At 36.3% G+C, this 16,560-nt stretch overlaps 2 protein-coding genes across 3 annotated transcripts; one reads left to right on the top strand and one right to left on the bottom strand.

The window, feature by feature from the left end:
- Positions 1 to 831: 831 nt before the first annotated feature.
- On the top strand, positions 832 to 8,499 carry LOC107728873 (mothers against decapentaplegic homolog 9-like). 2 transcript variants are annotated; one of them, XM_016539174.1, is made up of 7 exons: positions 832 to 1,192; positions 2,624 to 3,188; positions 3,292 to 3,549; positions 3,638 to 3,745; positions 4,685 to 4,906; positions 6,371 to 6,627; positions 7,428 to 8,499. In XM_016539174.1, exons 2-7 carry the CDS (start codon positions 2,774 to 2,776, stop codon positions 7,569 to 7,571), a joined length of 1,404 nt encoding a protein of 467 aa, XP_016394660.1. In that variant the 5' UTR covers positions 832 to 1,192; positions 2,624 to 2,773; the 3' UTR covers positions 7,572 to 8,499. The 2 variants fall into 2 exon arrangements, with proteins under 2 accessions (XP_016394660.1, XP_016394659.1); XM_016539173.1 differs by having other exon boundaries at positions 834 to 1,192; positions 3,635 to 3,745; positions 7,428 to 8,496.
- Positions 7,744 to 10,325, bottom strand: LOC107728874 (regulatory factor X-associated protein-like). Its single transcript, XM_016539175.1, has 3 exons — positions 9,814 to 10,325; positions 9,591 to 9,701; positions 7,744 to 8,665 (listed from the first exon to the last, which is right to left on the bottom strand). Exons 1-3 carry the CDS (start codon positions 10,177 to 10,179, stop codon positions 8,570 to 8,572), a joined length of 573 nt encoding a protein of 190 aa, XP_016394661.1. The 5' UTR covers positions 10,180 to 10,325; the 3' UTR covers positions 7,744 to 8,569.
- Between the last annotated feature and the right edge of the window lie 6,235 nt (positions 10,326 to 16,560).

The following is a 16,560-nucleotide window of genomic DNA, read 5'->3' as shown; positions in this document are numbered from 1 at the left end:
TTATTGGGAGTATTGTTACGTTCCCCTGCAGTTGTTGTAAACTGTGAAAATGTCAAACTTCCAGACTCTCTGTCGCCATCCTGGCTTGCGTCATTAACTGGACAAGTCACTGTACGCACACAATCGAAGTGTATCCATCCGCGCCTAGGAGCGCACGAAAAGTAGGGCAATCGATAAACGCTTTGGCACTTCGCCAATCTGACAATTAATCTTTTCATTTTTACTATGAGATTTTATATTTTAACTTGAACAAGCTTCTACTTTTCAAGTGCTAAAATATATATCAGGTATGTGTTCACAAAGAATACAGCATGTATTTTTTTAAATGAGCACCTGTTTTATTTTTACTTGATCTAAATAATTAGACTTTAATTCCAGTGTCGCATGTTAGCGTTGAAATGAGCAGATTACGAGTTATACGGGACTGACCCCTAATTAAGACTACTCAAAGGATGGCAAAACAAAAGGTTGGGCGATGTCTTAAACGTATCTTTTTTTTTTTATATTCAAGTATATATAACATATGGTTCAACAGAGTCCACAAACAACGTTTCCGTAGCCGCAAAAGTGAGATTATCCTACAAATTAGTGAGAATGCGCTCTTGATCAAAAATTGCGTTCCTTTGGGGTAACCATAGCAACAGCGTTTTCTTTGGGATCGATATCTGGTCGTACATCGACAGAAGCAGTACATCTGCCACTGTTTATTACTTTTGTTATATATTTACACATAACTAATATATAAAAACGTTATATATATTGATATTGCATTATTTTAAGTGTTTTTAATATTTACATTTAGTCATTTAGCAAACCTAGAAAAGGTGCATCGCTTCTTGTGAAAGGGAAAACAACTGTCCGCACTTGTCATCTGACCCTGAAAACAAATTAAAAGTAAAACGCCGCTGCCCACAATGACCTGTTTTCTCTCAATAATAGGCCTGTGAGTGAGTCTCAGGCTGCTCTTTTTGAATGGGATGATCCCTGTGCGTGTCTGACGTCCTGGGAGAGTTCCAGGAGCTGCGGATGAATTCCGCACGAAGGCGCCGAGGCTCCAGTCAGACTGACGCCGCGGCGCTCGCTCCATCCAAACACACTCGCTGTACACCTCCAATCGGCGAGAGGTTCGGCGTTCCGCTCTTTCGCGGAATTACTCCACTACGCAGATTGTTATTCAACTCGTCACATTAAGGTAAGGAATAAAACACGTATTATTATAGATAATAAGTTTATTTCAGGATTTAAAAATTAAACGTTTTATGAATTATAAGAATAAGTCATGACAAGTGTCTGGTTTTTTTTTAATTTTTTTTTTTACTTTTATTAACTTCCTCACGTTAAAACTTGTTGCTTCTTGCGTAAACCCGTATAACACGGTAGGCTGCGTAAGCATAGATGTTGTTTGTTATGCCACTTGCTGTTTAAAGATGCTGCTCCACAGAGACGTCTCGTGACAGTTGTTACACCTCGAATAGTTTTATTTAAAAAGTGCTAAATGTAACATTACAGCATTTCTTAAAGCAAAAAAACAAAGTGAAGTTGATGGAAAGGATGTGTATGCGCGTTTGCGGGGGAGTTAGGTGATTAAGCCTATCTCAGCACTCAGACTGCCAGACGCCAGTTTCATAAGGACACACTGCCTTTGAGAACAGAGCAGATGAATTCACCCGGCCTCAATTGATCTGCCTGCCTGTGCCTATTTGAAACCAAAGCATGATTTCATGCACCGCTGTTAGTCCTGTATGGTTTCATTTTTCTCCTATGGTTATTTGATTTAGTTAGGGGTGTGTTAACACCTCTAGTATTGCATGCACTAATATTTTCAGAAGCTATTATTTGACTAGTCTGGCCAAAGATGGAAGCAAGCATCTCTGGTTTCAAATGCTCAAACGGCATTGATTTTTAGCAGATCGTTTTCTGCATCAGAAAGCTTGGGCAGGAAAGGGAGAGGAGGAATAGGTGAGGTCCAGTGAGAAACGCAGTAGGACCTGTTTACAGCAATAATAACTCCTCAGCAATATTTCAGAAATCCCAGCAGGCACAGATGCATGATGTTGGGTTCCAGTAAAAGATCTTGAGATCTGCATAGGAAAATGTTTTTACTCCAATAAATTACACCCAAATAGAATGATTCTGACGAAAAGAATATGTCCATGTCACATTTGACCCCAAAGTCATAAGAAGGAAACAAAAAAAATTACATTTTGCTTAATATTAATTTAGATTTTGGCATGGTTTGGCATAATTTTTTCATGACAATTAAGCACATTTTTGTCGCTAATTCACAATAACATAATGCAAAAAGTATACATTTTTGTTCTACTAAATACACAAATAACTATAAGTATCTAATTTTCATTTGTGTATTGTAAAAAATTAATTATGTTTGTATTTTTTAACTTTCCATTTGTACTGATTTAAAGAATTTATATTTTTAAAAGATTAAATAATTTAAAACAATTAAATACTTTTTTTTAACATTTTAAATAATTTGAAAACAATTAATTTATTTAATTCAATTATCAATACATTTTAATTTGATCAATTATTCAATAAATTTTATTCAATTTGAATAATTTTATTAATGCAAATCTGATATGCTTCTTTGTTTTTTTTCCACCAGATTAAACGGCTGACCGCCCGACGAAAAAATCACTGTCAGGGGGTTTATTCTATACCCGCCTGTATCTTGGCTATAAAGAAATAAACTGAAGCTCCTGGGTTGGAGTGATTTAAAACAGATTTGCCCCAAGCTTTGAGAAAAATCCATCGCATGATGCACTCCACTACATCCATCACGTCCCTCTTCTCCTTCACCAGTCCAGCTGTGAAAAGGCTGCTGGGCTGGAAACAAGGAGACGAGGAGGAAAAGTGGGCAGAAAAGGCTGTGGATTCCCTCGTAAAGAAGCTCAAGAAGAAAAAAGGGGCCATGGAAGAGCTGGAAAAGGCTCTGAGCTGTCCTGGCCAGCCCAGTAAATGCGTTACCATTCCTCGGTCCCTGGACGGAAGGCTCCAGGTGTCCCATCGTAAAGGTCTGCCACATGTTATCTACTGCAGAGTGTGGCGCTGGCCGGATCTTCAGTCCCACCACGAGCTCAAAGCGCTGGACTGCTGCGAGTTTCCTTTCGGCTCCAAGCAAAAAGATATCTGCATCAATCCATATCATTACCGCCGTGTGGAGACGCCAGGTCGAAATCAATACACAAACCACTTATCTTGTTTTTTTTCTTCTTCATATCGATTATCGCTTCATGCATCTGTAAGTAACTTTTCTTGCTTTTTTTCAAACAGTTCTACCCCCGGTTCTTGTGCCACGTCACAGTGAGTTCAATCCCCAGCACAGCTTATTGGCAAAGTTCCGAAATGCTTCCCTACACAACGAGCCTCTCATGCCCCAGAATGCCACTTACCCAGACTCCTTCCCAGCGATGCCCTGTAGCTCATTCTCTTCATCCCCCTCCAGCTCTTTAAACCAGTCCCCGACTGCGCACAGCTACCCCAACTCCCCCAGCAGTGGGCCCGACCCTGGGAGCCCCTACCAAATTACAGGTACAACAAAGGAACAATGATTTCTCAAGCATTTTATTTGATGACAATCGTCTTGGTCATTCAAAAACGTGTTCTCCTTCCACAGCAGAGACGCCTCCACCACCCTACAGTATGATGGAGACCTCTCCATCTGAGGGTGTGAAACCAGGGGAGTCCTCCAATGCCAATAAACTCATTCTGTCAGCCCCACACAGAGGTGAGACACTAGACTAAATATACTTACTGTGCATTGTGTACATTGAAATGTGAAAAAGTTGTGAACACACCTACTCATTTACAGTGTTGTTGTTATTAACTAAAACTGTTAAAAATAGTTTTTGTTCATTGATAGAAAGCGGAAATAAAATAAAAAGTTAATAATTAGATGAAAATAAACTTCAAATTAAAAATTGAAAACAAAAATTAGAAATATTCACTTGACTAACAACTAACTGAAATTAAAAACAATACTCCGAATTATTAAAACTGAAATAAAATTTCAACTAATAGAAATATTTGAAGAATAATGACTAAATGAAAATGAAAAACTGAAAATATAAAAATAAAAGCTAATTCAAAATATTAATAAATACTAAAATAGTATAGAAGTATTACTAAAATAATTCATTTTAGAATAAAACTCATCAAAACTATGAAATAACACTAATGGAAATTAAATATGTAGTGACAAAAATGTTAAGTAATTTTATAAAACATTGAAACTGAGCAAATCAGAATCCACCAAGCTTTAAACAGCCTGAGTATTTAACTCTGCGAATGACAAAACTGCAGCAAGCACTTATAATAAACAGAATGTTATTATTATGCATTGGTGCAGATGCTAATATAGTTACTAGTATTATAGTTCTCTTTATAGTTATTGTTCTTGGTGTTAACGGGCCTTAACCTATCCATTTAATTTATTAAAGAAATCTCCATTTATATTTGCATATATCATATCTCTAAACTTCTAATTTCAAGCTTTTAAGCATGAACCAGATGAAAAGTTTTTTTTTTAAATCATGAGAAAAATTTATCCAATCTGGTGTGCCCAAACAATGAAAGTGTAATCATGATAACATTATTTCTAATTAAAATGCATCGTGAAAATGGAATGAATCTGAATACTATGAGGTATTATACATTTTTTTTCCAGACTTGAGGCCGGTGTGTTATGAGGAACCAGAATACTGGTGTTCAGTGGCGTATTATGAACTAAACAACAGGGTGGGTGAGACGTTCCATGCCTCTTCCAGGAGCATCCTCGTGGACGGCTTCACAGACCCCTCCAACAACAAGAACCGCTTCTGCCTCGGATTACTATCCAACGTCAACCGAAACTCCACCATTGAACACACTCGCAGACACATAGGCAAAGGTTTGTTGAAAGTTTTACATTTCTGTTTTGTTTTTTTGTTTTTTTGTCTTTGATGAGGTTTTTGAGATCAAAAATAGACAGAAAACACAGTTGTTCTGAGAAGATCAAGCTGCTGATAATCTTCCTTCAGTGGATTAAATTCCAAGAGAAGGTCATTAAAACAACTGAAATCACCACTTGCTAGACACTGTTTAGTGCTGGCCAGTCAACACTGCACTTCAGAAAGCCAGCGAGACAGATAGGGTCCACATTATCCAAATGTTGGCTTTTCTCAGGGCACTAGATGAGCGTCACTGTGCCAGTTTTGGAAAGACATTAAATGTTGCCATAGGTTACAGCAGTGACAGGGAAGAGTATGCACACATACACATGCTGGGCACAGATGGACGGAGGCCAAGTTTGAGTTCCATCTACTTGTGTGAGAGATCCTGGTGGGAAGAGCGCCAAGGACAGCGACACAAACCAGATCAGGATGCTTCAGGAGAATGGAGATTATTAAGGTTTCCGCTTGGCACGTGATAAAACGTGATGAATGCTGGGTTTGGAGATTGTGATTTCTGGGATTTACTAAGTTCAAAGATGGATATACTGTTTTATGTGTCAACTTTGTGCTTTGTAGAAATTGTTAGATGTTACTTTTATTCTTTTTGTTGACCTGTAAAGCAGTGTTATTTTAGCATTATTTATGTACTGTTATACTTCTTTATAAATATTTAAAATTAGCTTTAATTTTTTCAGTTTATATTTTAATTTTACTTTTATTTTGTATAATTTAATGTGCATTTGTTTTTGTGCTTCTTTTTTAATATTACTATTTAAGTTGAAAGTATTTGTATTTTTTTACGAGTTTAATTTATTTTTACTTCCGTCTGAGATTTGAATTTATTTCCACTTAGTAAATTTAGTGCTTCAGCTTAATTGTATTTCAGTTAGTTGCCAAGACAATATTTCAAAAATTTTTATTTTTTTTCAACTTTATTTAAATTAACAAAATGTTTTTAATAGTTTTCATTATAGTTAACAATAATAACCCTGCTAAATGTGTCTTAAATGCTAATGGTATCTCTCTATATTGAAAATCCTAAATCTGACTTTCTTGTTTTCAAGAAAATGCCATTATTATGGAAACGAAATATATAAGAATAAGCAAAATGCACTGTTGTATAATTTATAAACTCATAAAAGTTACTGGTTACATACTAGAATGGAATGAGACTGAACACTAGTTTACAAAAATAATGACTTGTAAAAAAATTTTTTTAAATAACTTATTGAATATTGGTTAAGTGATACCAGTGGATCTAGAAAGCTCTTTTAGAAAAAGAACATTTGGAACAATTTTATCAGTTTTTGGAATACAATTAATAAGTGAGTTAAAAGTACATTTTGATTTAATTTTCATGACTTTAAATGATAAATGTGCAATTATTAACTCATTTTTAAAGTCTTCTTCTTTTGTTTTAGGTGTGCACTTGTATTACATCGGAGGAGAGGTGTATGCAGAGTGTCTGAGTGACAGCAGTATTTTCGTACAGAGTCGGAACTGTAACCACCAGCACGGTTTCCATCCCACCACCGTCTGCAAGATCCCGAGTGGATGCAGCCTGAAGATCTTCAACAACCAGCTGTTTGCCCAGCTGCTGTCACAGTCTGTCAATCACGGCTTCGAGGTGGTGTATGAACTTACCAAGATGTGCACCATCAGGATGAGCTTTGTCAAGGTAAAGAGGTTTATATAGAATATATAGAAGAGCGACTAATAAAGGTCATGTTAACACCCTGGCAGCCACCTAGAACAGCATAGGAACACCCTGCCTACCACCAGCAGAAGAGCCAACTCATTAGAGTCACTAGTCAAATCTGCACTGGGAATAAAATTACACTGGTTCTAAGGTATGCTTCTGATTCACTTGAAAGAACTGAATCATTAGAGTCTTTCCTTTGGGAATCAGTCTACACTGGTTGTCCTAGATGCATTTGATTCACCTAGAAGAACCGGCTCATAAGAGTCATTTGTTCGGAAATCAGATTACACTGGTTGCACTGTATGCTTTTGATTCGCTATCGCAAATTCAGAAAGGTCATCAACGTCATTCACAAGCTAACAGCTCTTGAGGTGCTTAGCACTTCCAAACCGAAAATCTATGTGTTGCTATGCAAACTTAATATGTAGTTATTCTAATCTCTGGCTTGCTGTTTTATGGATGTTGCTCTGCCAAAACACACTGCAGATCCCATAGCTCTAGAGACTGATACGACACATACCATTTTCCCTGCTTGATTTATATGCATCCAGACAAAAAAACACAATAAATCGATTGTGTTAATTTCTAAGCTAAAATATGAATTAAACGCAAGGTTTGGGGAAACAAGTTTGCAATTCTTTTTGTAATTCCTTTAGGTGCTGCTGGTCAATTGGAAATTAAATATTGTTGTTGATTTGCTTTTAAAACCTGCTTGCTGCTTTAGACGTTGTATAAACACGCCCAAGTATTGAGAATGAAATCTGTCCTCTTCCCAGGGCTGGGGAGCCGAGTACCACCGTCAGGATGTCACCAGCACCCCCTGCTGGATAGAAATCCACCTGAATGGGCCGCTGCAGTGGCTAGACAAAGTTCTGACCCAGATGGGCTCCCCACACAATCCTATTTCCTCTGTGTCCTAATGCATTACAGAACAAGGGGAATATAGTTCTCCAATAGACTTTTATAGCGCCCCAAGACCCATAATGCTCTTTCTCTTGTGAAAATATGTCTTTTCAGTGGATGTTTATTGTACTGCATATATGTACAATATCATGCTGTTAAGTAAGCAGTAGTTAGATAAGTGTTGCAATGATTTTAATAAAGAAAAAACACTACTACTTCACAGTATGTAGTAGCTGAGATCAATTCAGACAGAAACTCTCCAATAGGAAGCCAAAGAAATGTGTCAGGCAGGTACTTGTTCTGGAAATGGTTTATTTGTGTCATATTTTGGCTAATATGTGTCTTCTATAACATTTCATGTTGTTTTGCATTTGCGTTAGCTTTCTTGTTCTTGTAATACAAAACACTCCCTTCTATTTCTGCCTGTTTATTTTCTGACCGGAAAAATCCTTAAGTATTAATGCTTTTAAAGCTGAAAACTGCACAAGATCAATAAAACGTCATTGGAACGCCCTCAGCAACTTACTGAGTTTACACCATGTTTAAAATAATAATAAAGTGTGGCAAATGTGTGTGTGGCAAAAAAGGTGAAACTAAACTGTAGCTTTCACTGGTGACATTATTACAGATAGGATTGATCACTAAAAAATCTTTTGATAACAGCTGCCATTTCATATTTTCTATCAATAATTTAAAAATCCTAAAAGACACTACATGTGGCCGAACAGGGTGCTTATTCAAATGGATTGTTGATATATAGTAGATTTAGCTGCTAATTCATTTCATGATCTCAAAGAGATTGATGATGACAGAAGTACTTCAGATCGATCAGATCCTTGTCAAATATCCAAGTTTTCAGAATGCAGTGTTGATAGTCTCCTCACCATCAAGGATGGCTGTAGGTCACAGATGCTAATGGTTCTCACATGAGTATAGAATACTGGCGTTGTAAAAATGTCATTGAAAATGTGTCTGCATTAAATCGTCAACAGGATGAGTAAAACATCTTCAGTCTTCAGTAGTTGTGCTGTGTTTGAGCTCGATTCTGTGTGGTCAGTAAACGCTGCTGCCGCTGAAGGAAACTGATGACTTCTGGACTCCTCAGCAGAGACTGAAACCCAAAAACAACACAACATGAGCTGATGGTAAGTCACCTTGCTATGAAACAATACTGGGCTAATATGAATATTAATGGCATTCATATTACAAATAAAAGACACCTATGACATTTTGAAATTATATAAAATTCACTAACCCAATGAAACAAAGTACAGCTGACAAACAATCAGTCAATCAATACACACACACACACACATATATATATATACACATGCATACATATTTATGCATATGTGGGATCCTGGGGATGCATATTTAAAATCTGAAAAACTAATGAACTTTCAAAAAAAGGTATTTATTTATTATTTATATAGATTTATTTTGCATTGCATATAATATAACATTTTTGTGATTTTTTTTTTTGTCCCTAATGCCTTGTATAACATATGTATGTATGACAGATTGATTTATAAAAAGAAAAAAAAAAACTTAATTCAAATTCCATCTTCACATGACTACATGAATTATGAATTAACTACTCTAATAACCACACACCTCTGCACATTATCATTAACTAAAACTAATACTATTAAAAATGTTTGTTAATTGAAATAAAACTGAAATAAAGGAACACAGATATTAGATGAAAAACTTAAAACGATGAAAGTATTTTTGTCAGTAATTAGTAAATGTGGCCTTGGTAATTAAATTAAGTAGGTTTAAGTTTAAGTGCTAAAATTACTAACTGGAAACAAATAAAAGGTACAACTTTAAAATAAGATTTCATTCAACTACAAAAATATAAAAACAATTCAGAATAGTAATAAAAACTATTATAGTAAACTGTAATAATAGTATATGGATAACACTAAAATAACACTTCCCTGCACCCATGGCATTCTGTCAATTGGGAGTATATGACTAAAACTAATGATTACTATATTACAAAAACCCAAAAAAGTGTTTAATGCTCTTACCAGTCTCTTCTGGTTCAGCACCTGCTCAATGAGGGACGGTCTGGCGGGTCTGTCTCCTATGGTACCCAGCCGTTGTTTAGTAACAGATACAGGCCTCTCCTCCGAACTCTCCTTCACATCACGAACAAATAAAATTATTTGAAATAAGCCTAGAAAGTTGGGATAAAAGATAATTTAATGCATCAACTGAAGCTGTCATTTATCCCAAATGAACATTTCTTACTTCTAGTTTTCCCGACGACATGGCCTGGTCGCTTTTCTTTTTCTTGTACTTGTCCTTGTACATTTTATTCCGGTGTTTTTTGCACATCCAGGGCTTCCTGGCTTTGGCCACCTGCGTCGTGGTCTCGGTGCAGCCGTCATAGATGCAGGTCTTGGGCACGTTCTCGCTCTCTCCGGACGTCTCGTCGTCGTTGAGCTCCTCCGGACTGACCGCGCCGTCTTTCGCCTCCGGCGCGTCGCTCTCTTCGCCCGGATCTTCCGCGTCGTACGGGAAGCTCTCCTGGTCCTGGTCGTTGCTGTCCGCGGCTGCCGAGTTTTGGCCGTCTTTACCCGCGTGTGCTAAACTAAGATGAACGTTGTCGCTCATTTTTGTCTGTTTAGAGTAAAACCCAAATTCCCACCTGTCATCCGACCTTTATGAACGTACTGACCAGACTTGCCTTTTTTTGTGAACTCGGCACAGAATAAATTATTGTTAAGCTGATTTTTATATGACTGTCATTAAAAATGCCATATTTTTTAATAAAAGTAACCCAATAGATATATAAAAAAACGGAAAAATATGAGGAATGAATATGTGAAGAACTCCTGTCATGACAAAAACAAAACAGCGATGGCCGCTGCAGAAAGACAGACTCGCCTGTGTGATACCTCCGGACTGACCGCGCCGTCTCTCGCCTCCGGCGCGTCGCTCTCTTCGCCCGGATCTTCCGCGTCGTACGGGAAGCTCTCCTGGTCCTGGTCGTTGCTGTCCGCGGCTGCCGAGGTTTGGCCGTCTTTACCCGTGTTTGCTAAACTAAGATGAACGTTGTCGCTCAGTATCTCATAATTTTATGATTCTTATCTCATTATCTCATACTTGTGACTTATATATATATATATATATTTATTTTTTTATTTTTTGTGGCAGAAATGGGCTTCCACAGTTTTTGTTCTGTTCTGTTCTAAAATGACAGTTAAATATAAAAGTATTGGTTTTAAATTATATTACATTATTTTGATTTACAAATTACAGAAAGTATTTGGACATTTTTTCTAGTTGTCGAACATTATTGGATCCTGTCCATAGTTAACAGACCTGTGAGCTGTGTGAACCTAAGTGAAACTGGCTTTATAAAAATCACCTTAACACGCAAGTACATGCAAAGGTGAGTTTTAAACAATAAATCTATTATGATCTGTTTCCTATATTTTATTTATATTGCAATGGAATTCATGCATTTATAAGTGTACCTGAAGTATTTAAATCGTTTTGGGGGCCACTGTATGCTGTTCCTTTTCATTATGATGAATGATTTTTTTTTTGCTTGGTGAATTAAAGTCATGATTATTATGCATATTTTATGAGCAAATCAGATTTTATTCAAGGCTTCCAAGGGATGAGATGTTGTATTCTTGATGTTTTAAAGTATATTCTTGTATGAAAATGTCGTCATATTGTCAAATATAATTTTCATTATGACAGAGTCAGCATGACAGTTTTTCTATTTCTATTTATGTACATAATGTGATTGATATACACAAGTCATTAATAGGCCTATTTTTCCAAAATCATACAAAGCCTTCATGATAATGCTTCAGTACAGTCTATTTCAATACAAGATCTGCTGCGGTTTATTTATTTGAAGTTATACACGGTTGGTGGAATTATTTACTCTGAATAATATTAATGAAAATGACACTGATAATAATGATAAATATTTAAAGTACTTGCTAAAATATTTCTAAACTTCTAGAATGTCAGTACATTGAGACATGTGTAATCGATCTGTCTTTCTCAGCTGTCAGGACAGCGATGACACTGTTGATCTCTGTGAGGAGATGCTGCAGATCTCCATGTTAGTGAAGGAGCTCCCGGCCTCACTGCCGCATTCTGGATATGAAGCGCTGGAGGATATGATGTTCTTCAGCCTGTGGAGAGCAATGATCAGCAGGGTAAGCAGGAAGAGCAGCAAGCTGAGGAAGATGGAGACGTAGACGTAAACATTGGCAGTCCGTCCGTATGAGGCAGCGGCCGCCCCGGTAGAAACAGACGTAGGGCTGAACCTCAGGAAACTCTCGCTGTCCACTTCCGTACCATTTATCTCCTCCACAGTCCCATCCATCCCAGACATATCTGCTGGATTTGGGAATCTGATGGGAAGATAGGATAGATAAGGATAGATAAATTATTATTTACAGGCACATTTTTTTCAATTAGTTTGCTGTTTTGTAAATTAAAATATTATTACTATTTACTTAAACCTCTGGGATTAAGTTCATGTGAACATATGATTGGGATCATACAGAACATATTTTATATTATTTTTTATTTAATATTAATATTTTTAATATTACTGGATACAATAATGATGTTACATTGATCCCACTAATGGTGTACTGTAGTATCCATAACATGTTTCATTTATGAAGTATTGATTAATACTAGTATTTAGCATTTAATAATACTAATAATTTATATTTTATTCTATTCTATTACAATTATATATTCTATTAAAATATAAACAAATTTATATTATATTATATTACAATATATTATAATTAATATATTATGATATATTAGAAGCATTTGAATATATGAGATCATACAGGGATCATACAGAAGATATTTTAAAATATTATTAGACACATTAATGTTATTCCATTCGGCCTGGAGCATTTGTTAGGTCAAATTTTAATATGCTGATTTAATTTATGGAATATTTAATGAATTATAAATAGTAACAAACCAAATCACTTATTAAATGTATTAAATAGAGCATTAATATTAAAATATTTATTGTTGATATTAATGTATTATTTTAATAATAAATGAATAATATATTAAATGATAAAATACAAATGATTATAATATAATCACATCATTTATTAAAATATATGAAAAATATATGTATTCTGATATTTTATCAAGAATATCAGCTCCTAAACACTTTTTTTCCAAGACATTTTCCAAAGTGCAACCAATGCACAATCCGTTGCCTTCCACTTCTTGACCAATGCATCATCATAATAAGAATATTGTGACATATTGCTATTCATCTAACAGGCCAGTCATATTTTATGTCAAACCTCCAGAGTTCACTGACACACAGCTGACTATTTCCTTAACTGACCTCTGTCTTTGATGAATGTTGAATTTGTATGGTTCAGAAAAACACAACAACAACAACCAGAACACTTACATACTTCAGATTGAATGTGAAGAGGATAATAATCACATTTAATTATGCTTTTTGTATCCAGGCAACCTGCATATCAGTGGGCTCGTAAGCTGGTGCGGGTTGTTGATAGGCCACCGCCGGTCCATTAGGACTTTGGGGTGGTCAAATCGGCTCAGTGGTGCACACAGAAGGTCAGTCTGTTGTTTACACAGCATGCATACTCGCACCTCATGAATAATAGATTGAGAGGTACCCGAGCAGGACAATGTCACAGAGTTTCCCAATTTAAAGAGAACAACATGCCAAATCATTTGTTTGACAGGCTGTCGGTGTCAAAAAATGCTGTCTTTGTTTGGGGCCATTCAAAATCTGAGCTTATACAAGACCAACATGCATGCAAGTTTTTCATATTTACAAGCAGCGGCACATGATTCACATTCAGCTCCCCTGAGACGAGAACAATTTAGCGGAGGTCACCTCAGCTGTGTGAGAATCAATGCATAAGCGAGCATGTGCGCTTGTTCTGTAGATGCATTAGTGTGGAAATGAGCTACATCTTCACCATCTGGTTACAGGTCAATATGTGGCTTTTTATTATGTGTTCTTTCACATACATTGTTCTTTATCATTAAATGGCGATCAAAAATGTAGTTTAAATTTGAATTATTAAAAATAATGGTAACACTTTACAGTATAAGGTCTCCTTTGCTGATGTTAATGTTAGTTAATAAAAACTGGGAAGGTTACTTTAGAAATGTAACAGGTTACATATTACAAGTTACCCTATTTAAAGTAAGTAAGTAAGTAGCGTAACCATTTCAATCACTTTATTAAAGTAATGTAACTGATTACATTTGGGTTACTTTTCTAAATTTCTGACGAATGTTTTCAACTGTTAATCACTTTCAGGGTTAACCTTACAGTAGTACTCAACACTGATTACAGTCAGACTTTCAAAATCCTTCATTTCTTGAATTAAAAAGCACAGCCAACACAAAATCAGACTTTAGCACCTCTTTTTACTTTGAGATCGTTTTGAGGTTAAACACATAACAAGAAATAGCAAATATTAATACAAGAAGTATTCAGATGCAAACCCCTTTGTAATCGTTAACATTGTCATAAGTAACTGTCATTTAATTACACATTAATTACACATTTTTACAGTTACTTTTATTTTGTAATTAAATTACGTAACGCTGTTATATGTAACTCCCAACACTGAATAAAAATGCATTGTTCATTGTTTGTTCACAACAGATAAAATTTTTTGATTTAATAAATGCATTAGTAAATTTTGAAATGTACATGAACTATTTACTTTGAAAAATGCAAAAAGTGTTTGCTCAAGTTAACTAATGCAATTAAAGGGATAGTTCACCCAAAAATAAAAATTCTGTCATCATTCACTCACGCTCAAGTTGTTCCAAACCGGCATGGACTTCTTTCCTCTGTTGACCACAAAAGAAGATATTTTGAAGAATGTGAGTAGCCAAACACTTTCTGGTCCCCACTGATTTCATAGTATTTTTTCCATTACTATAGAAGGCAATGGGAACCAACAATTGTTTAGTTACCCATATTCTTCAAAATGTCTTCTTTTATATTCAACAGAACAAAGAAACTCATACAAGTTTGGAAATACTTGAGGGTGAGTAAATGGCAGAATTTTCATTTTTGGGAGAACTTTCCCTCTAACTAAATTTTAACAAATGAGACCCTATTGTAAACCAAATAGATTTTACGAGCTGCAATATTGCAGATTCTTGCGATGTTCAGAATTTGTTTTCGAGAACCCTGAAAATTGTCCACAGATGTGCGGACAAAACAAGTGAAGTATTTTTAGTCTGCGGTTCACCTCACAACACAAAACGTGCTATTTGTTTGTTCGCCGGCATATTTCAGTCCCCTAAGATTCATTGTGTGTGACTACAGTCGTCTGAGCCACAGCGGGCCCTGAGAGCCTGTGGTTAGAGTCTCATAAAGGGTCATGATTTATGACCACTTCCTTTTTTTCTGAGATGCGTTCGTCTGCAGAGACACGCTAGGAGACAGCAACAAACGGGAAATCACACTTATTTTCCTGGACGGTTCCTCAGTCAACTTTAACGTTCCCCCCACCAGCTTTTCAATTTAGGAGTGAGATGAGAATCCCTGCGGCAATATAAATCATTCGATCCCTCTTGTGGTTTGCCTGCAATTCCAGGAGAAGTTCAGCGGGTCATTACGGTGTGCGGCTCTAATCTGTGTATATGGATTTCGTTTAGGGAAGCTTGTGGAAGGAGAATGTGGCTTTTAAGAAAATGACTCAAACATAAAGCTCCACAGAGGATGTCAGTGAACGAGGGGAGCGGGGGATGGCGAAATACAGAGGGATGGAGAAGAAGAGATTTGAGACTGACTGGAATACCTGATGACTGTCCAATATCACTTACTAGAAGCAAATACATCTTTTTTATCACTTACCATGTGATAATTTCAATTAAGCACATTAAATGACACATTTAGGCCAGTTTGAATATTTAAGAACAGTTTAGTTTTAACATTCAAATTGAAAACATCAACTAAGTAAATTCAGATAAATACAGTAGAAATACTGACCTTTTTGATGCAAAAAAAGAGTCGTCGCCACTAAATCACACAGCTATCCGTCGTGCTCATCTCGTGCTCCCGGAGTGAATTCCTCATGGGATTCCTTAAGCTATAGCGCACGCTGAAATAGATGCCACTTGTGTTTGTACTGAGAGAGGAAGCAGCGTATCTGAATGCGTTCGAGCTGAATCTCAACAGTGGGCTGGATATCGACTGTCCAGCTGTTGTACTCTGAATTCCCCCTCCCTCTCCGTTTCATTCCAATCATCTCTCTCCCTTTGTCATTCCCCCTCTCATCTCATTGACGTCTTCTCGGTTTCTTTAGCAGCTGATTTATGTTTCAATTAAAGACAAAAAGGAGGTCTCGCATAACTCACAAAAGATGATACCATCGTTCTTGCTTTAATTGCTGTAATTGGGATTTGATTATCTTAGGGATATTACTCAGCTCAGCAGCTCAGACTCTAGATGACAGACTTCGCCCAGGCAGGGTCTGTCGTGTCTTCTCCCATGGTGCCGTGCTCAGTCATTCATATCTGTCAGAACTAATCACCGCCCTCATCAACATCATGAGCCGAAAGGCCTCTCATGTAGCCGTCTTTGTGGTGTCACTCAGATGTAATGAACACTCAATAATGTGTCATACATTGTACAAAAGGGCTATTTTGCTTTGTAAATGAAGCGTGAGGATTTTTGTTCAATTTAGTCAGGCATAATCTTGTTTTACGGAAATAAAGGTTTGAAAAGGTTCCATTATTTACAAACAAAGGTTCCAAAATGGGATTTCACAGTAATGCCACACACTCCTAAAATAAAGCTTCTTTATTGCATGATTCCATGAAGTACTTTTAATATCTATGGAACCTTTCAATTCCAATTCTTTATAGTGGATAATGGTTCTTCTGAGTTTAAAATGTTCTTCACACTAAGAAATATATGAAAAGTTTTTAAAATAGAAGCAGAAAGTCCATCTGGCCCAGTTGCCTTTTTAATGT

Source organism: Sinocyclocheilus rhinocerous, unplaced genomic scaffold (assembly GCF_001515625.1).
Source record: "Sinocyclocheilus rhinocerous isolate Xijiao unplaced genomic scaffold, SAMN03320098_v1.1 scaffold397, whole genome shotgun sequence".
Classification (NCBI taxonomy): domain Eukaryota; kingdom Metazoa; phylum Chordata; class Actinopteri; order Cypriniformes; family Cyprinidae; genus Sinocyclocheilus; species Sinocyclocheilus rhinocerous.
The sequence above is the reverse complement of the archived record's forward strand: the minus strand, read 5'-3'. Positions and strand labels throughout refer to the sequence as shown.